The sequence below is a fragment of the Carcharodon carcharias genome, chromosome 9 (genome assembly GCF_017639515.1).
Source record: "Carcharodon carcharias isolate sCarCar2 chromosome 9, sCarCar2.pri, whole genome shotgun sequence".
Taxonomy (NCBI): Eukaryota; Metazoa; Chordata; class Chondrichthyes; order Lamniformes; family Lamnidae; genus Carcharodon; species Carcharodon carcharias.
Window position 1 is genome coordinate 106,016,801 of NC_054475.1, and position 22,757 is coordinate 106,039,557.

The following is a 22,757-nucleotide window of genomic DNA, read 5'->3' on the forward strand; positions in this document are numbered from 1 at the left end:
TGGGCTTATCCTGGGGGTAAAGAACAAAGGTTTCTCCTCCTCCTCGCAACATGCTAATTAACACAATGCTCACTGGTTTTGGTAGATGGGTACATTTTACTCTGCAGCTTTGTCCTTCACTACCCTGTGGATAAAAGCACCCATTGGATACAAAATCATTGGAGCAAGTGATTTTTGGCCTCAGCCCAAGGCTGGAAGTATAGTTGCCTGTCTAAGCCTCTGTTCTGGATGCCACTTCAAATCTAGAGCCCCCTGAATGTCAACATACTGGGTAAAAGGTGGCAAAAAAAGGAAACTTATGTTAGATATCAATGGCTAAATAATGCAAGAAGCCTGGTGTATAGAAAGTATAGGGGTGAAATTAAAAAGGAAATTAGGAAAGCAAAGTGAGGCATAAAAAAAAAATCAGCAGGTAATAGCAAGGATAATAATAAGATGTTTTATAAATATGTAAAGAACAAGAGATTAACCAAGGATAGAATAGGGACCAAAAATGTGTGGAGGTGGAAGACATGGGCATGGTTCTTAATGGATACTTTGCATTTGTCTTCGCAAAAGAGGGCAATGATACAGACATTGTGGATGCAGAGGACTGAAATATTGGATGGATTAAACATAGTGAGAGGGGAAATAACAAGATGTATAGAACGTTTGAAAGTGGATAAATTGCCAGGCCTGGCTGAAATATATCCCAGTCCGTGACAACCTTTGATCTGGAACCAGTACAATAAGAAAAATTTGTGATTTTAAAAAAAATTGTGGAATCTGTAATTGCTTTTAAGAATGTTTGAAAATAATTTTTAAAGTTTGCATCAATCGTAAGGGATCATAGTACGACTTGTGACCTGGCAACCATTGACCTGGAATTAGTATTGGCAGGAAGTTAAGACCAAAAGGCATGTGTCTGGCAGACACAAAGGAGAGTAGGTGGGTGAAGGCAATCAGCACACACAGTTGTAGACACAAATAGAAAGCAAATTCAAAAAAGAGGAATACACCAGATTCTTGAGAGAAGAAACAAATCTCGCTCAGGAAGAGATCTGTTTTCTGCTTGGCAATAAAGGAGACAGGAGCTCTTGGGGGCAATGAGCATGCTGCATAAAAAGGTCTAAAACCTGGAACACTGCGAATAGCTTGGAGATGCTAAACAGCTGGGTGTTTTCTGGAAAGGGCCAGCTGAAAAGGAACTCTGGAAAGCTACACCATGGACTACCATGACCCAAGCAAGAGAAGATTCATGGAAGAGTGCCTTGCTGACGTTAGTCATACCCATGAAACTCTAAGGGGAAAACTGAATAGGATTCCCGCCCTACTCTGCATGAAAAAAGAACACCATATAGTGAAACTGTGCAACTGCATAGGTGCCACATTAGTGCAGGGAGTGATGCGCGTGCTGTAGTACGGTAAGACACATCTTTGCTGTTTCGACTATTTAAAGTGAAATTTCCCATTGTATTTGAATGGTGTATTCACCTGTTAATTCATGTTTAGTTTACGTTGATTCTGATTCATGTTAAAGTAAAATCTTATTGGTAATTTTTTCTTTGGGGGTCATTTGGTATATTTGGTTATTTTGATTTACAGTTCCCCTATGGGGATCGTAACAAGACTCTTAAGGGAGGGAAGAAATAATGGAGACTCTGTCCATCATTTTCCAATGCTGTCTGGTTACAGGCTTAGTGTTGGAGGACTGCTAATGTTGTACCATTGTTTAAAAAGGGATAAAGGGTTAGTCCGAGTAATTACAGGCCAGTCAGCCTAACCTTGGTGACAGGTAAATTATTGGGAAAAAATCCGAGGGATAACATAAATCAATTAGAAATGCATGGATTAATTGGACAGTCAGCATGGATTTGTTATGGGAAGGCTGCATCTCATTAAGTTGATTGAGGTAACAAGGACAGTTGATGAAGGTAGCGCATTTGATGTAGACCAAATGGATTTTGGGAAGGCTTTTAACAAGGTCCCTCATGGCAGTCTGTTTGAAAAAGCAAAAGCCCATAGGATCCAAGGGAAAGTGGCAAGTTGGATCCAAACTTGGCTGTATGGCAGGGAGCAAATATTTTTGTGATTGGAAAGCTGTTTCTGCGAGGGTTAATTAGGAAGGTATCGATGGACTGGTCAGGTGAGCAGAAAAGTGGCAAATGGAATTCAACCCAAAGAATTGTGAAATAATGCAGTCAGGGAGGAAAAATAACACAAGACAATGCATAACAAATGTGAGGATGCTGAGTAGTGTGGAATATCAGGGACCTGGAATGCATGCCTACAGATCCCAGAAGATAGTAGAACAGGTAGATAAGGTAGTTATATACCTTAGACAGATAAGGTAGATATCTACCTAAAGGTTAATTTCCTGAGGTGTAAAATAAAAGAGCAGGGAGGTTATGCTAGAACTGTGTAAAGCTAGATGCCACAGCTAAAGAACTGCAAACAGTGCTGATCACCACATTACAGAAAGGATATGATCACACTGGAGAATGGACAGAGGAAATTTAAGATGATGTTGCCAGGAATGGAATTTTTTTGCTGCAGGAAAGGATTGGATAGACTGGGGTTTCCTTCTTTGGAACAGAGGAGGCTAATTGAGATTTAATTGAGATATAAAATGCAAAGGGGCCGAGATAGAGTGCATAGGAAGGATCAGTTTCCCTTAACAGAGAGGTCAATAACCAGAGGATATAGATTTAAAATATTATTGGTAGAATGATTTGAGCAGAACAGAATATTTTTCTCCCAGAGAGGTACCGGGGGTCTAGAACTCACTGTCTGAAAGGGTGGCAGGGGCAGAAACCCTAATTGCATTTAAAAGGTACTTGAATATGTACTTGAAGTGCTGTTCCCTACAAGGTACAGACCCAGAGCTCAAAAGTGGGATTCGGCTGGATAACTCTTTGGGATGGCGCAGCCATGGTGGGTAAATTGGGCTCCTCCTGTGTTGTAAATATCTAGGATTCTATAGCCCCTGGCTTCCATTCCTCCGGGGGGGAGGGGGGGTGTCATACTCCAGATGTTGGGCAGGGTGCTCCCTGGAAGTCTCCAGGCAGGACGGCACAGAATTGCCCAGGAAGTTTAAACTTCCGATGGGCAATTACCCTGCACTTGGAACCATATGATACTCTGATTTAAACCTGACTCTCTTAGCAGAATAGTTACCCAGGAAAAGTTAGATTAAAACCACTTCTAACTCCTGGGTAACTATAGTACTACACCCCTCCAGGCCCCACTGGACACTGCCAGCCCGACCCCACGACTACCATCTCCACCCCCCTCCTCCCTCCCTGACCACCCCCCCCTCCCCTGACCACCCCAACCATTCTCCTGACCCCGTGACAAACCCTGCCGACCCCCTGACTGACCCCCAACCAACCCCACCCCACCACCAGCCCCCCACAACCTTTCTAACCCACTTACCATACACACTTACGCTCTATCCTGTCAAAGTGGCTGGCACTTTTAATCTTAGCCATAAAAAGGGAGCGTAGCTTCATCCCCGCCCACCCCCTCCCCTGCAGTGGTTCCAGAAGGCAGCTCACACCACCTCCTCAAGGGCAACTTAGGGATGGGCAACAAATGCTGGCCCAGCCAGCGATGCCCACATCCTGTGAATGAATTTTTAAAAAGTGAAAAGGAGCAGATTGGCAATCCGACTGACACTCCACGCAAGTCCTGGGCCTATGATTCATAAATATCCTGTAAAGTGGAGGAGACAGCTAATGCAATAAGAAGGCTGGAAGTACAACTCATCCTGTTCTAGAAACAATGAGAATAACTACACAACCCAAGATAAGACAAATAAAAACAGAAAATGCCAGAAAAACTCAGCAGGTCTGGCAGCATCTGTGGATGGAGAAACAGTGTTAATGTTTCAAATCCGTGTGACGACTCTTCAAAGCTAAGATAAGACAACCATAGAAAAGTTGCATCGTGTCTGTGCTGGCCAAAAAGAGAAAAAGGAAACTAACCACTAAATTTTAATCCCACTTTCCAGTATCTGGTCCGTAGCTTTGCAGATTACAGCACTTCAGATGCAGGTCCAGGTACCTTTTTAAGTGAATTGTGCATTTCAGCCTCAACCACCAACTTAGGCAGTGAATTCCAGACACCCACCACCCTCTGGATGAAAAAGATTTTTCTCATGTCCTCTCTAATCCATCTACCAATTGCCTTAAATCTATGCCCCCTGGTAATTGACCCCTCAGGTAGGGAAAACAAGTCTTCCCTGTTTACCCTATCTGGGCCCCTCATAATTTTGTACACCTGAATTAGGTCACCCCTCAGCCTCCTTTGTTCTACGGAAAACAACCCTCACCTTGCCAATCTTTCCACATAGCTGCAATTTTCAAGCCTTGGCAACATTTTTGTAAATCTTCTTTGTACTCTCCCCAGAGCAATTATGGCCTTCCCATAATATGGTGACCAGAATCGTGCACAAAATTTCATCTGTGGCCTAAGCAGCGTTTTATACAGTTCCAGCATTATACCCCTGCTTTTGTATTCAGTATCTCGTCCAATGAAAGAAAGCATTCCATATGCTTTCTTGACGACCTTATCCACCTGTCCTGCCATCTTCAAGGAACTGAGCAACACCAAGCCTGCAACAACTTTCCGGTATGTCAGGTACACAATTTCATAAGTGAGTAAACCAGCTTTAAAAGTCAGAGAAAAAAACTTTCCAACCAGACTGGGGTTGAGGGCTCTCTGCTGCACCTTGGGAGATTTAATTATATTAAAGCTGCTTTATAAATACAAGTTGTTGTTGTTGAATTGGTAATCAGGTCAGATTTTAAAATGAGATGGAGTATCACACAATAAGCAGCACATACTGGGCAGAATTTAATGTTGGTGACCGGGGGCTCGCCCACTGGCTGGAGAACTGGTAGGTGCCACACTTTGCCTTCTCTGCGGTAGGCCCAGTGGAATTAAGTGCCCATCAGGCACATAACTGGCCAGCATTGGGCTTTCCCTGGGATTTAGGACCCCAGATACAGAAATTCCACCTGCTGAGAGCTGCCAGCCAGAAACTGGCAGCTCTCCATTGCCCATCAACATCACCAAGAATGGTGCCTACTGTCAGTAATACACCCATCAGAGGTTTAGAATCAATGAGGGACCCAGGCTACAAGTGATTGAGGGCAGGATTGGGGTTGCCTGCGAGGGTTGCTGTGGGTCGGAAGAAAGAGTAGGAGGGTGTTTCTCAGCAGGGTCCCCCCCCCCCCCCCCCCACAACCCCCCCCCCCCCCCCCCCCCCACAACCCCCCCCACAACCCCCCCCCCCCCCCCCCCCCCCCACACCCCCCCCCCCCCCCCCCCCCCCACAACCCCCCCCCCCCCCCCCCCACAACCCCCCCCCCCCCCCCCACAACCCCCCCCCCCCCCACCCCCACACCCCCCCCCCCCACACCCCCCCCCCCCACCCCCCCCCCCCCCACAAACCCCCCCCCCCCCACACCCCCCCCCCACACCCCCCCCCCCCACAACCCCCCCCCCCCCCCCCCACCACCCCCCCCCACCCCTCCCCCACCACCCCCCCCCCACCCCTCCCCCACCACCCCCCCCCCACCCCCCCCCACCCCCCCCACCACCACCACCTCCCCCCCCCCCCCCCCCCACCACCACCACCTCCCCCCCCACCACTCCCCCCCCACCACTCCCCCCCCCCACCACCACCCCCACCACCACCCCCACCACCACCACCCCCACCACCACCACCCCCACCACCACCACCCCCACCACCACCACCCCCACCTTTCCTGATGCCAGGTCCCTCAGTCAAGCATCGGATGCCTTTGAACAAGGGACGGGCCATCCCTAAAGCCTGCAAGCAAAGCCGGGAGGTTTTCCTTTTCAGGTTCCGTGTGCTAACGCTGCCACTAGCTGGATATCAGTGGAGATGGGATGAGATCCTTAAGTGAGCATTAATTTCCCACATAAGGGCCACAATTAGTAACCAGGTAGGAAAGCCGCCAATGAGCCTCGTTGTCCCAGACTTAAATCGGGTGGAAGCAGGAGAGAGGGGGTGGGGTCCATACCCCACACCCTCCTCCCCGATTAAATGCCCTTCCCAATTCCAAACTCCCCACTGTGGCGATAGTAAAAGAGACATCGTGGATGGAATTTTTTTCTTTAAAAAGTCATTCATATGGATTACAGCTCGACCAGAATAATATATTTCTGCATGAAAGTGACTTTGCACCACCATGTGCTAATTCTTATTGAAATAGTAAATTGGAACAGGAAAGCTGTTGAGAGGCTTTGAGAGACTGGTGGGGGGAGATTTCTTTTGCTCAATTTGCAAAATCATAAGTGTTCCTTATAATCAAATCACAAATGAGAACATAAAGAAATTAATCCCCAAAACATTAAACTACCAATGAGAAACGTTTAAGACCAGGAAGAGCAAACCTGTGCCACTTTTGCAAGTTTCCAAGCACCAAGCTCATGAGCAGGACTGAGGAAGCATGGGTCATCCTTTCCATTGGTCAAAGAATAATAGCTCCAGGCACTATACCAATTACAACCAGTTAAAATGATCAAATAAAGGATGGCTAAGCAGCTCTAAAAAGGGAAATTGTGGTAAGCAATGGAAGAATTCCAGTAGAAATTAAAATAGGTCCTTCTGCACATTTAGTACTGTATTAAATGGCATTTACTTTGTGATTTTATAAATAGGGTGCAATTTAAAAAAGAGTTTGAGCTAGATTGAAATTGTTTATGGGAAAGCAAGTCAATTGATTAATCTAGTAATCGGATAAATGATGCTGGGGTAAAAAATTCCACAGGTGCTCTTCCAATCTCCTTCTGTAACTTGTGGAGGAGGTTGGTGTCATTATACTATGCTTTCTGAAGCTCTCCCATTCGAGGTGCAGCAGTGGATCAGAATTTCTGAAACTTTTCTCCCCATTGCCTCAAATGAGGAAGCAGATGGTCATCATTTAAAACTATATGGTAACAAGCAGTGGCCATCATTGTTCATTAACATAGAATGCAAACATTTCCCATTAGTCTTTTTGATTGACAGCTGTGGTTAGAGCTCTTAGCCAGGATTAAATGCAGCCAGCTTTTGACATAACTTGGTTCAATTCTTTCAACTGCATTTCTAGGTTGTAGTGGTGAAACTCAACTTTGTGGCGCCACTATGCAAAAAATTTGATAAACTTTTTCCAAAAAAAACAAAATTAAAGGTGCAAATTAACTTCTGTTTATCTGCTGGTTTACTTTTGATATATTCTTACAATAACTGATTCATACCTTCAGCCTGACAATGTTCTGACAGGTGAATCAAAACACAAAGGAGATCTGGATTGTAGAGTGGGCATGACTTCTTTGCAGAACCCAAGTCTCTGAAAATATGTTACTACTTCAGTTCGCTGCATAATTTAAATTCTAAATCACAGTTTAGGGAATGCTGGATCACCTATGCAGGTTGAATGAGAAAAGCTTGGCAGAGATTCCAATTTGCAAATGGAGGCATTAGCCTGAAAATTACTAACTCATGCTACCTTTCTTCACACACACCTATCAATTTCATCTGAACTATGGGAGTTAACCTATTTTAAATGAGTTGAAGCCAGTTAAATTAGCTCAGAGAGAAATTGGAAATAAAAGTGTATCAAGCGCTCAAAAGATAACATTGCCTACAGTCATTTTAAACCTGCTATTAATGTAAGCCAGTGCTTCTGCTGCAGCAGCTTGTAACCCATAACCACAAATTGAAACAAATGGATTATGCCTAGTTTAAATACTTGAAATACTTGGAACTTGTAGTGCTTCAGTTACTCAAAATTGGACACCTTAAAACAGTTTCCATTTATGTACACTTTCCAATATAAAGGACTTCATGTCAAAGACTTGGGGCATAATCCTTGGCATTTGACCAAATATTTCAGAAGTTGTATATCAAATTTCTCATGAGATTTATTAAACCATTCCAAATATCAAACACAAATATTTGTGTTACATTGTTATGTTATTTGCAAAGAGCTAGGAACTACAAGTTACGTGAATTTATATCTTGGGTGCCACATTCACTGCTGCACTGCACTCATGTGCCAAGTAATAATGTATCAGTCCCCGAACCATGTGGACGGCTGAAAAAAAATATACTTGATGAACTTCCAGCAATTTGAGTCTACAAGGCGAAGACATAATAGCTTGAATGGCTATACTGAAACCTTTTCATCATGAAATCTTAAACTTGTGGTCTTTAAGAGATCAACTGTGTCAGGACTGTTAAGTAGAATGTCACTGACTGTCACTTTAAAGTCAATTAAACTCAAAATTGTTGCAAGTTCAATAGTGAATAAGAGAGTTACTTAAAAACACAAATGCAAAGAAAATGCTGTGTCCTCAGCTTTCAGACTACAAATTAATCTGAAACTTTGCAACATGGATTGCTCTGGATGTGCTGCATATAGTCCTGCTAGCTGAAGTGATAGAAATTTTGCGCTAAGTAGAAAGATCAGCTTGAAGAAATTGTCTTGAAATATCAGAATCGCAGCCAATGGGAAGCCTATAGTAATATTCAAAAGTTCTGTTTAAAACCACTCCTGTAGGGTTACTGTACTGCAATTCATATTTCAGCACTTTTAATAAAAATGTGGACAATTCAATCAGCTGTCCTCAATTATTAAAAGATCCCAATGGCTGTTGGAGACCTGTATCCTGTACTCCTGCCCACAGTGTCCATGCTAGTTTCATAGTATTTTTCACATATGCTTCACACCCAAAATACAGCTCAATTTATTAACTCCATAGGTAACAAGGCTAGTGGTATAAAGGTTAATATCATCTGGGAGACATTTTTCTCAAATCTCAATATGGGATTGTGCCAACTAAAAGATGGTCTCTGGAAATTATAATTGTACCTGATGTAGTTTTATGAGAGGAGAAATATCAAGGTTTAGGTTTATGGAGATGAATACTTAGAAAAATGTGATCAATGTTCTAATTGCATTTTGATTTTAGTCCCATATATATTATTACATATATTGTAACAAATGAACATAGTTCCATATTTAATAATACAAAATCTATTTCATATAACTAGTACATATCCTTTGGCATTGTTACAGTCAGTCAAAGCATACATTGTTCTGGAATGACAGGAATGTTATGCCATGGAATGCAGTGTGATTATTATATTGGTGAACAATATTAACAGTCCTTCAGTTAAACAATTATAAATGCAACAATGCTACACATATTAAAAATAACTGCACTATACTCAGGGGAACAACATTTACATAGCTGTATCAAAATGGGAAAATATGAAGAGTTTAAAACCAATCTTTGGAATTCTGTATCCCAAAGAGCAATGGAGGCTAGGTTATTGAACATATTCAAGGTCAAGTTAGAGAGATTTTTGATCTACAAGGGAGTCGAGGGTTAAGGGGAGGCAAGCAAGAAAGCAGTGTTGAGGTCACAATCAAATCACCCATGATCATATTGAATGATGGATCAGGCTCCGGTGTGGGAGGTTATGGCAAATGGCTTACTGCTGCTCCTATTTCTTATTTTCTAAGGTAAAATGTCTATGGGAAAGGAGGAATTAAAACAGACTCTTGTTTTTCCACATTGAAGGCCAATATGTGGGCATGGACTTTAGGAAAGGAAATTATTGATAAAATGGAAGGGAGAAAAGATTCCTGATGTAAATAAAAGCTAGACAATTTCTCATCCTCCTCTCCATTCCACTAATGGGTGAAAGAAAAATAATGAGGAGGAGAAACAGGGAAAAATATTCTTAACTCTGTGGCTTTGTATAGGGGCACTGAGTATAGTGGAGTGTTAAACAAAGCACCTTTGCATAACCATGGCCTGGGTAATTCAAGCAATGGAGATTTCGCAGGTAAAAAGGGTCAGGATGTAGAAGTGGTAAAATTTACAATCCAAATTGTGGGGCTCCTTCAGACTATATGGAAGGATACATCATTGCCCAGGACACAATCAAATGTGCCAGAATAAACAAAGTACAAAACATGAGCAATGCAGTTGTGATGTTGTTCTGTACCTCAATAGAACTGGGGCACAGGACATTATAGGAGATGTAATTCTTGAAGGATTTGAACTCCAGCAAAAGAAAGTAAGTACTTGCATTCTGATGGTACCTTTCACTATTCCAAGGCATTGCAAAAGGTTTTTAATCACCAATTATGTACTTTCCAAGTGTAGTCACTATGGCAAGATCCCACAAACAGCATGAAGGTACATTATCAGATTTGTTAAAAGTGATCCTAGTTGTGGAATAAAGGTCAGCCAGAACCCAGGAGACCTCACATATTCTTCTTAGAACAGTTTATGGGATCTTTTACATCCACTCAAAAGGCCAGATTGACCTCAGCCACTCATACTATATGGAAACAAAGCAGCCACCACAGGTAACTGGAACATTTACCAATGCTGCAGCTAAGGTGTTGTACCACCTTCCTAGCTGAAGGAAGTCCACAAGAGAAAGGTAGGGGCAGAAATAAATAAACCAGGGCTTCCCAAGCAAGAGTAAAAAAAAATGGATTTTATGAAATTTCAAGGATCTCCACAGCAAAGTGCTTAATCTGATGTGATGGGTCTTGAAGAATGCTTTCCCCCCTAAAGGATACAAAGTCATTTCAAATTATCAGTCCCCCACTGTATTCTGCTGAGTGATGCAGGATCTGTTTTCAAGCACAGTTGCAGCTTTTTAGGCTGTATATAACATTACTGACAGTGGCTGACCACAGAATGTTTCGCCTTAATGGCCTCCTACTATTTATCCATTATACCAGTGAAATCTAATTATTTCTCTTTACTCTATGTCAAACTTCAGAATTTTGCTGGGCTGGCAGTGACGACTGATTTCATTAATTTTGATTACCTTAGTTGGGGCTGACTCCATTTCACGATCCAGAGCTAAAAGCTGCTTCAAAGTCCCCAGCCACACATTATATCAACACAGTTTCCTAAATTAATTTGTACACAGAGTAGCAAATAAAAAGTGCTGAACATTATTTTATTGACTAAGTACAGATGCAGAGAGAATGGTGCTCAGCTGATGAAACTCTTAAGAATACATGGACTCAGGAGTCAATAGTTTAAATTAGTAGATTATTTAGTAAGGCAAGTCTGATATTCCAAACCAAACTTGTTCAAGACATAGATATGGAAAGGCAAATTATCTTATACAAACTTTAGGCAATGTTTTCCCGGTATACAAGTACAAAAAATAATAAAATGGGCCTAGTAATTTTAATGAACAGCATTCTTTTGTTGCCAAATTTTTTCCGTCCTTCTCTCTTGAAAGTCTCCTATTCCTTAAAGTATCGTTCCAGAGGTAAAAGCACCTTGAGGTAAATCATCAGATATCAATTCTATTTGAGCCTTGATGGTGACCATCAGCATAGCAATGACTATGTGGGCATCACTGTCAAACCTGATTCGGGTCTGCACGATGTCTACACACATGCAAAGGGTTGCTTAAAAACAGTGAAGCTACAGGGTTCACCAGTTTTCACCTTCCTAACCAAGTGATGTAGAAGCTTATTGTAGTTTCCCAGCTATTGTCCCAGTTCAGATCAGCAATGACCAGGATCAAACTGCACATGACTCAGCTTTTCACTGGATAAACTTGCTGAGCCACAGGGGAGCTTCAGGTGCATCAATGCATATAGAGCACTCATTCAACCAGTCACTCATAACCCTCCTACAAAAAACTTGTATAAGGTCTCCCCATAGTACACCATTCAGAATTATGCTCACATAAATCATTGAAGTTGTGTTACAAGTTTTGGCATATCACAACAGTAATTCATCTTTATCATATTAGAAGAACTTGCACAATAGAAGGTAATATTTGTATAGTTAAAAGCAAAATGCTGTGGATGCTGGAAATCTGAAATAAAAACAACATGCTGGAAAAAAACTCAGCCGGTCTGGCAGCATCTGTGGAGGGAGAAACTGAGTTAAAGTTTCAAGTCCATATGACTCTTCTTCAGAGCTTTTTCTCCGATATTTGTACAGTGCTGGATCCAAGAAAATATTGTGAACACCGTATGATAGGAAAAAAACATTTACATAGCCCTTGCATCTCAGAAAAATCAGTGTTCCACATCTTGGGCCTCAATTTAGCTTTTTAGTTGAAAGGTGGGAGTGCAAGGCCTTCCGTACTTAGCTGTGCAAGATACCTGAATACCTTGAGTAATGTGCTGGCCTTGGGTCTCCCAACATGGCCATGCTAGAGATTCTGGACAAAATACACAGCAAGAAAGCAATCCCCAGTCTTAGGCTTTTAGTTATCAGGGTGGAATCCGAGATTTGGGCTGTTTCATTAGAGAAGCAGGTTTTTTTTTAATTTTTTTTTCCCTCATTAAACTTATGGAAGGGATTAGATCAGATTCTGCCTTTTTGGATAGATTATTTGAGATGGATGAGGAAAGTAGGAATGGAGTGATGCAAAACAAAAACTTAGGAAAACAGTTTGCTTAAATGTTACGAAGTGTTTGATTTATTGTTTTTCCCATGATTAGGAAGGTAATGGGACCCAAATGGGTTCCCATAGTTGTGCCTTTTATTTGGGGGAAGTGAGTGGAGTTGTTCGTCATGAGGACAAGTTCAGACAGGCTGAGGGTGGGGGCTGATGGGAACTAGTTGGGCCTACATTCAAGAAACAAGTGGAGAGCTTTCAAGGGCTGCCTTGGATGGAGATGGAGAGGGACTGGACACATATGATGAAATGGATATTATTAGCGCCAGGAAACAATTAAAATGGTGGAGTACATCAAAAGAGTTTCTGACGTAGGTGGGAAGAATTTGAACAAAGGAGGAAAGAGAGTTGAGATAGGAAGAAATTTGTTCTGATGGACAAGAATAGGCTGAAATGATGGGTTTACCAGAGCAGTCCTGTTTGTGGATCTAGGGGAGGAGATAGAAATCAGTATTTTCTGAGTCAGGTTGGCAGTGTCTCAGAAACCCTTTCCTAATTTTTCAGTGGAAGCCAAAATAAATTTGTGGTTTGAATTAAATGTTTTATTTATATAAATAAGCTGACTTTCCTTGTGGCTTTATATAAGTGGCAAGAAAGATGTTTTGTGATTGCTATTAGCGCTCACTCCCCACCTCCAAATGTTGGTGACTGCTGATCATACAGGACTCAATTGTGAACTTTTCTGCTGGTAATTAGAATAATGAATTGCAAAATATCCATTAGCATTTCATTAATTTTCTGGTGTTATGCTTGAGTGCCGGATTCTTGTTTTGTGTCTGGATGGGGTAGAATTGATTGTTCAGGTTACTTTTACAGCTTTTTGGTACGTGGTGTTGTTTTCTGTCAATTAAGCAAGCAATAAGTGGAATTTAAATCACGGAATTTAATGTGGCTTTCACACTGGTATAATAAGAATTTCTCAGCCTGCTTAATTAAGGAAGAATGTAGAGAAGACCACCAGAAACTCTGTGCCTTTGTTAATTTGACAAAGGCAACCCAATCCCAATCTGTGAATCGTGACGCACTTTGAGAGATTTTTACAGTTCAGATGAGATGACAGCTTGATGAATATTGTCCAGCAATTAAATGTTGGCACGATAACCAAAGTTAATAACCAAGGCTCCATATCATTGCCATTTGTAGTCACCAAAGGCATAAAATAATGTTGTGTTCTTGCTCCAATCTTGATCAGCATGCTGCGGTACTGCTTGGTGCAAAGAGCTGTGCAGATATTGGTATCTTTGTCGGCTGTGTACCAAAACAAAGGCAATGCAGATCACTACTTGGTTTTTGCCTATGATTGTTGGAGAGTAAACACAGTTTCGAGTGTGAACAAAGCAGTCAGGTGACAGCTGAATATTCTCATTGTTAATGTCTTTTTTTGAAAAAGGTAAGGATAAACACAGCAAGTACAGGCCAGTCAATCAGCAAAAAATTAACTAATTAAACAAGTGTTGATTAATTTAAGCAAAGCCAGCATTAATTTTTCAAAGGCAAATTGTGTTTAACTAAATTGATTGTGTTTTTAGATGAGGTAACAGAAAGCGCTGCTGAAGGTAAAGCAGTTGATGTGTTGTACATCAACTTCCAAAAAGTGTTTGATAAAATGCCACATAGAGGTTTGCCAGCAAAGTTGAAGCCCATGGAATAACAAGGACAGTGGCAATACAGTTATGAGATTAGTTGAATGATAGGAAACAGAGAGGAGTGGTGAACGGTTGTTTTTTTTGGACTGGAGGAATGTATACATTGGGGTTCCCAGGGGTCAGAACTAGGACCACTGCTTTTCTTGATCTACATTAATAATTTAGACGTGGTTGTACACAGCACAATTACAAAATTTGCAGATGACACAAACTTGTGAACTGTGAAGAGTTGTAGGGACAGACAGGCTGGTGGAATGGATGGACACATGGAGAGTGAAATTTAATGTAGAGGAGTGTGAAGTGATTCCTTTTGATAGGAAGAACAAGGGGAGGCAATATAAAATGAAGGGTATACTTCTAAAAAGGGTGCAAGAACAGAGCAACCTAGGGGTTCGTGCGCAAATCTTTGAAGTTGGCAGGGTAGGTTAAGAAAGTAGTTAAAAGGGCATACAGGGTCCTGGGCTTTATAAATAGAGGCATTAGGTACAAAAGCAAGGAAGTTATGATGAATCTTTATAATAGAGGTGTTCAAAATCAAGAAGGGTCTACACAGAATAGATAGGGAGAACCCGTTTGCTTTGGCCGAGGGGTCCAGAACCGGTGGACACGAGTTTAAGGTAAAAGAACCAATGGCGACATGAAGAAAAGCTTTTTTTTTAACAAAATGCAGCAAGTGGTTAGGATCTGGAATGCGCTGCCAAGAAGGTGTAGATTTAATTATGGCTTACAAAAGGGAATGTTACAGGGAAAGAGACTAGCAGTGTTGCTTTTTCAGGGAGCTAGCACGACTTGGGCCGAAAGGCTTCTTTCAGTGCTGTTAGCATTCTTTGATTCTATCTGACTATTTTGCTTACAAAGCAAAAGCAACTTTAAAAAACTGCACAGTCCAGTCCTATACCTTGTCATCCAGTTACAAGGAACGCAGACTACTTAAGGTCATGGATATAATCAAAGCCCATGTCACACACCAGATTGGCAAGACAGTCGGTGTCATTTAGCAAACTCAAAAGAGTTAATTTTTCAATCAAAGTCACTATATACAAAATTGTTGTCCTCACCTCCCAACTATATGGATTGGAGTTGTGAATTTAATGCATCACATCATGCAACTTGACCATTTCCTCTTGGACTGCCTATGATATGTTGCAGGCAACAAGTGGCAGGATACAGTGTCTAACATTGAAGTTATCAAGCACTGTAATCCAATTGGATTTGAGGTCACAATCAAAAAGTTTCAGTTGCTCAATTGTAGAATTCCAAAAGCAATTGTCTATGATAAACTGCAGTCTGGAAATGGCAGTTGAGGTGGATAGATGAAAGGCTATGAAGATGCACTGAAAGCCACCTTAATATCTTACATCTTAACCCCAACACCTGAGAAAACAGAACCAAGGCAGCAAGCCTGCCAAGCCACTTAAAATTGAGGCTGCGGGATTTGGTTGCCAAGCACCTGACAGCAAAGAAAACCCTCCTATCTATCTCATCAGGCCTTCAATGCAATATGTGAAGTCATATATGTGCATCCAGGATCAGGCTTGACTCCCATCACAAGAGCAAGACTTAGCTGTTAATTTATTAGGAGACTTTGTTAAATGTTTGGATTTAAAACATTTTCTAACTAGTATTGGTTGAAGTTGCTATCCAACAAAATGTAACAACTAAAGATGCTAATTAAGACTGTATTCTATTTGAATAATGACAGAATGGCTCCCAACTGTTATAATAGAGCTTGAGAGTTTAGTTCATAAAGTGGATAATGGGAGAGGGGGGAGGTTTGAAGTGGTCAGAAAATTCAACTGTATATAGGGGAGCTACTGACTGTCGGAAGCACTGAAATGAGGCTTTTTCGGGAATGGAGGAGGATCTATTAACCTGCCTGCTCTGGTTTTGTCCCTCTTTCCCTTCAGGGTCCTCTGAAGGTCCCAACTGCTGGCAATCTCAAGACAGAGGTGGGATCATAATGGTCAGATTAGTCCCATCTCCTGAGTGCCACCTCCAACATGAAAATTCAGCCCCTGATCTCCAGACAGTGATTCCTCTTCCACCGCCCGCCCCCCTCCGCCAATCTGCTAGAACTATTCCCCAGCAACCAGTTAACAATAGTGGGACAGGAAAATTGTTGCAGAGGAAAACAGTACAAAATTTAGTAAAAATGATAATGCCGTAAAACACAAGTGGTATTAATAAGCACTGGGTATTTTGAATAAATACAATATTGGATTGATTGACAGGTCGAACAAATAGGATGCTTTCCTCTGAGTGCTATGAGTAATGTTCCATAGACGGAAGCTATTTAACCAATGAACTTGTGCAGTTTTAAAGAATTATCCAATAATTTTGAAAGAAATACCAATGAGAGGCAAACTTCTCAGGAGTTACCTACTTCTTTCAACTGAGATGATTTACTATTTCTAATTACTTAGTATTTTTTAACTAACACGCAATCTACAGGGAAAAAAAAACGTGAGGGAAAGATTCTGGGGCAGAACGTCTTTCCAGTTTTGTTTTTTGGCATGTATACAATATCAAAAATAAACACCTGCGGGATTACGAAGGCGGAAAACTTGAAACCAGCTGTTACCCATTAGGAGCTACCCTTTTTTTTTCCCTGAAACTTCCAAAAATCTCAATCAACTCACACAGTGAGGTGATGTGATGGCTCGGGGGGGAAGGGGGTGGAAGGAAGGAGAGAAATTTTTATTTAGCCAAACTATCCCAAGTGTAAATTGCTCCAAGACAGCAGTTCATAACTAGGGGGAATGCACAGAGTTTGGGCAACAAGCATGCCCTTCTTTCCTAGGCCACTACCCTTAGGGACCATTTCTATTCTTCGAGCTATCAAGTGGACTATGAGTTTCTCATTGGCCTCTGATACCTCTGTGGGATGGATGATTACCAGTGCCAATTTCTTAAAATCAGGGCACAATAGATGATGCTTTTTCCCTAGAAGAGAAAGAAAGTCCACCTGTCAAAAAGCACTGAGATTTACATTAAATAAGCACTCACATTTAAACTAAATAAATAAGTGCTCACAATCAGAGATAGATAATAACTCTCCAAGTAACAATATTGATATTAACTAGAAAAATTGCAGAGTGAAAACCAACAATTAAGTGTAAATTCCAATGTAAGTAGAAGATATACAGAATCAAGCCAGTTATAGAGTTGCAGTGACGAATGATGAGTTAAACATATTGCAAATTCTCATTATATTATAGATTCCAGTGCAGTAATGGATCAAAATCATTGTTCAAAATATTCAACCTTATATGATACTTTCCTCCTTCTAGACAATTGTGGGAAACTTTGGCATCATATGGACAATGTGTCTTTTGTTCAAGAAACTTTTACGAAATCTCCTGCGATTGTCTTACAGAGATTAGCTGCAGCTACTTTTCTTAGTGCTGCTGGGAAGACTCCTGCTTTTCTATTTGGGTCATCTCTGGAGAGTTCTTTTACTCCAATTGTGGAGTCAGCAGCAATAAAGCTGAAGTGCTAGTGTGGTGTTAGCTCTTTTTAAAATCAATTAACACATTTAGTACATGGATGAACAACCTTTATCCAGTTTTAGCTTTAACATGCTTTTACTGCATACAGTAAGGGACTTGTGCATATTGGAAACGTGCATATTGAAAATGCATAATACTTTATGTATATATGTATATATTGAACATATGTTTACAGTTGCACATACATACAGCATTCAGAAATTGCCAAAAATAACTGTGAGCAATGATCGCATATTACCATATAAACAGAATAATATAACAAAATGATTTTTATCCAATTAAAAAAAAGAATAGAGGTCTTACAGTTTTGCAATGCACAAACAGACCAAGTAATGACAAGGCTCGTCAGTGTTCACACATGCGGCTGGAGGGTTCCGGCCATGACTTTAGTCTGAGCCCAGAGAGGTGTGAGGAATGTGTTACAAGAGCATCTTTAGTGCAGAAACTTTCCACTGATTTAGTAAATAGGTTTTTCCAGGTTGAGTGAGGTGGAAGTGGTGAGATGCATAAAATGGAAGGTTGACTAGAGCTGGAGGAGTAGCCCTGGGATTCCAAGTGTGGTTTGTACATTTACAATATTTTTCCTGTGCGACTTTAGGGACTAAAGGCTTATTCAAAAAAAGTTTTATTCATGTCTTACAACCTCAGGAAATATTTTCTTACATGGCAGGGTTCACAGAGTGAATTATTCTGATACATGTCCAAGGTGAGGTCATGACTATGCCTTCTACTTATAAAGTATCAGTGAAGTTTTGTCATCATCAAATTCTCCAAGCTCAGTCACACTCCGGAGAATTACCATTCTGTATTTTTCCTGATTGCTATTCTTGTTTATATCCTTCCTGCCCATATATTAGATCATGTTGTAGGCTCTAAAACACTATAAATGCACAAAGCACTCAGTTACTAATTAGCTTTTTCCTGTTCTTAATGAGCTAAACAGTGACTTTAGAATTAAGATTGGATCATGATTCTGTCCAGCTTTTTATGTTTTCATTTACTGTAAAGTTGTGTTGAGAGACAGTATGTAACTTCACTAAACAGCACAAAAGAACTGTGGTGTTTGATGATTTAACCCACTTTTTCATTTACAGGTTTTATAAAAAAGTTGAGATAAGACATTGCACAAAGGAATGAGTACTTGCTTATTACTGCATTTACATCATGGGTTTCTAAACCAGGATCTGGATGTTGGACTCAGAGTTCCCTGATATGATCTGGGAGGTGGGGAGAGGATGGTGGGGATGTGCCCAGCCAGGGCTTTCTTATTGCACAGTTTCTGGATAATTTTGCAATTTTTTAATAGTCTCAATTTCCTTTCAAAGCATTGTACACAACTTCCCTTTTGCATACATTTTTCATTGCATCAAAACTACATGGCATTCTTCTCTAATGTGGAGGTGGCAACGGAGCCCTTTTTACAACACTGCTATTAACTCAAGTGTTTCTCTGCTTCAAAATAATGCAGGCACCATGGATTAGCATAATGACTAATCAAGCCTACTACCAGATTTGGTTACCGATATGCATCACTGCTCAGTAGTTAAGCCCACAAAATACCACTGGAAAAAGGCTTACATATTAGTGTTGTACAGTTGTGGGAAACACTGAATGTAGTAAAAAAGGGAGAGGAAGAATCATGTGTATTTCATATCCTGAAAACAACTGTAATAAGACCAAGAAGGAGAAATGCATCCCAAAAAATTCAAATTTTGGGGAAAAATGGAAAAGAAAAGAGGAAGAATAAAGAATGTCCTAATTAAGAGATGTCTGGATGTTGTTGGCAAGTAGATGAGATGCAAGAATTCTGCCCCCCAGAAAAGTTGATCATTCTGGCATGGAGATGAATTGCCGTGTATCTGATCCAGTGAAAATTACCAGTTGAAATTGCCAGTTTGACAGTGAGATCCAATGACCAGGGCAGCAGTGAACGTGGGATCAGAGGGAAGGGGGGAATGGATTCAGAAGAACAGGATAACAAGGAATCTGATCACTAAAAACAAACCTGATAGTAAAGAAGATAGACAACAGCAACCTAACTTACTTAGTGCCGTGAAGAATGCTGGTTTTAAACAGGATGTTGAACAGGATAGCAGCAGGAAGTAACTGGGGTTGGATGGGGAATGCAAAAAAAACTGAAGGTACAGTCAAGGAGATAGATCTGAAGGAAGCTTTTGAAAGAAGTTCACTTTAACCATAATAAAAAAAGGCAACATTTACTTAAAATTAGAATATGTTTGATACAATAAATTTCTATTTGACTAGAGTATAAAAGAATTAATAAATCATGAGATTTTGTCTTGGTGATATCCTGATCTACATTAAGACATGGGCCTTTTCCTATGGCGGGTGGGCTGGGTGTGCGCCGCCATCTTATGCGGGTGGGCCAATTAAGGCCCGCCCAGTGTAATATGCTGCCGGCAGCTCTCAGCGCTACCTGTGCGGGCGGAGGGAGAGTTGGGGCCAGCGCTCTTTCATGCAGCAACCTCTGCCTCAGGGAGATTGAATGGATATCAAAATAATTAAAGAATCAAATTAAAAACTTATTCAAACTTGTCCCCTCACGTGTCTGTGTCACATGAGTTGGGACATGTTTGTAAAGGTGGAACATTTTATTTATTTACTTATTTTATAAAAGCTTCAGGAAACCTCATCCCACTGACGAAGGCCACTTTGGCTTTTCGCTTGCCCGCCAACCTTAAGGGTGGACAGGCAGCGTTCTTAAGAACTTTAATTTCTTAATGGCCTTAATAGGCCCTTAACATTTCAGCGGGCGTGCAGCCGACTCCGGTGCCTGCCCACTGACCGAAATATTGTGATGGTGCGCCATGATGTCGGGACCCATGCCCGACATCATCGCGCATCCTTTTACACATCGGCGTGTTGGGCACCCACCCCCGCACACCAACCAGAATATTCTGCCCATGCGCACAGAGGCTGCCTAGAATACTGTGACAATAACTGTTTGCATCTTGGGCACCAGACTTCATTTAATCCAGAACTGGGATATGGTTCAACTATTTCCAAATGATGCAGATGAATGCAGAAATAAAGAAAATAGTTATCTATTTCCTTGAATATAACTAATCAGAATGATGTGTAATGAATTGTGTGCAGCCGTACACACTGGTGAAAAGATTTTAAATAAAATGCTGGAAATACTCAGGCAGGATCTGTGGAAAGAGAAACAGAGTTAATGTTTCAGGTTGGTGGCCTTTCATCAGAATCTTGGTGGATCTATATTTAGAGTCACAACAGTAAAAAAGAATTCAGGAATTCTCATTTGGTTGGAGCCCTGAGCTAGATCAGAATGAAGGATGAAAGTGCCGTCTTCCAGTAATGCAACTCTTCTATTACAGTGTCCAATTGCCCATGCTTTTGACTCCACTACCCTGTGTGGCAAACCATTCACTTATTGATTGGATTTAGTTGTTCAGCAATGATCTAAATATTTAAAAGGGAAGTGGATTAAGTTGAGAGAAGATTCAGTCTTGTGGCAATGGAAATGATCAGTTTGGACACTAAAACAGAATTTGAATGATGGGTTGCAGTGAAAGGGCTGAATGGTTGAATTCTCATTCCATGATTTTCTTATTCCTGTTGATATCAGACTTCTGACCCCTTTCGTTGTACCCCCACCCACATCCAATTTTAAATTGAAATCCTTTAGTTTTCTGATGCACTCTAATGGCTTTTGTTCTCTTGCAGATAGAACATACATGAAAACATCCATCCTGTACTGAGGGACAATTATCAAACTGAACCATGTACTGACAACGTTTCCACACTCCAATGAAACTGTGGCTGGGTACAGCAAGTACTTCAAGCCACTTTCCTTCAATGCAGCCTCAGTTGATCCATTTGTCTACAGGACTCATAATTTAAAAAGGAAAAAAAGTAACTACACCCAATGTGATGGATTAGTGCTGTAGTGTCATCTGTGCTGCAGGTAATATTGCCAAAATGCAGCGATGTTTTTGTAACAGGTTAGCTGCCCCAGACAGTGTACATAACAAGAGACATGCTGGTGGGGTTGAAAAGTAGTGTTTCATGCTATTTTAAAGCACACAGAGGGCCAACTTAAACTGAAGTGACTTTACGGATTGGTGAATTTACAGCACAAGCTTGATTCAAGGCTGTTAAGTACAATTATCCCAGAGACAACTGAAGGACTTTGTAATAGCTGAAGGAATCCTGCAACAAACTGTCTATTATAACTATTAATAAAGCTTTCTCTGTTAAAACTGGTCTATTTTAAAAGGACCTTTAAAAGAAAAAAAGGGAGAAAGCAACAACTGTTTTGCTGAATGCTGACGTCCTTGGGTTTTGTGATCCATCTTCAAGAGATGCATTGATTTGTCATTAACATCTTTTACACTCTGCTCAAATATTGGGGAAGGAAGTAAAATTTATGCAGTAGAATGTTAGGAAATGAAACATTTTTAAATGGCTAGTTGCTCGTATACGCTACCATACTTTCGTTCAGAATATTTAGTTGAAACTTCAACCTCTGATCAGAGAAAGGAATGTTAACTAGTAAAGATACAATGTTAATAGAACTTTCAGTTTGTCTTTTGTCTTTGCAAAGCTGGTCACAAAACATTGTCCCCTGCTGTTCAGGCTTGACAGTAAAATGGTGCTGATGTTAATTATTAAGTTTATAGCTTTGTAGTGAAATAAAAATGCCACAAACTCCCTGCATATCACATGCAGACATTGTTAGAGAAGGCTTACACAAGCAACTTAAATACTTAATGCAGCACTATATAAAAACCTCAGTGGCAAATGGCTTATGTCTACACTCTTCCAAACAGGAACATGTCCCAATGTAATCATCACTTTCAGTGAAGAAATGAATTGTAAATAACTGGAAGTAAATTAAGAGTCTTCTGTTGGATAATGCAGATCATTTATATTTTTGCTTTATTAATGATTTATGGACGTATATTCAGCTAGAGGAACAGTTGAATTATACTTCCAATCTCTCACTTAAGGAAAATTACACACACAAAATCCCACTCCTTTCTCCAAGGATGGAGATGAAATCTTATTAGAGTAAATGTTAAGAATATCACTGAAGTGGTACAGGGTTAAATAGGCAGTACTATTTGTGGAGACTGTACTCATCTTACAATTTGCAAAAGG

General features: G+C 40.8%; 1 protein-coding gene across 1 annotated transcript in view; it reads left to right on the forward strand.

Moving 5' to 3' along the window:
- dacha (dachshund a) overlaps positions 1 to 22,192 on the forward strand; it is a 400,809-nt gene extending 378,617 nt beyond the window's left edge. The window contains exon 11 of the mRNA XM_041195643.1: positions 21,321 to 22,192. Coding sequence (XP_041051577.1) covers positions 21,321 to 21,355 — 35 coding nt within the window. The 3' untranslated portion in view covers positions 21,356 to 22,192. The remainder of the gene's footprint in view (positions 1 to 21,320) is intronic.
- The last annotated feature ends 565 nt before the right edge of the window (positions 22,193 to 22,757 follow it).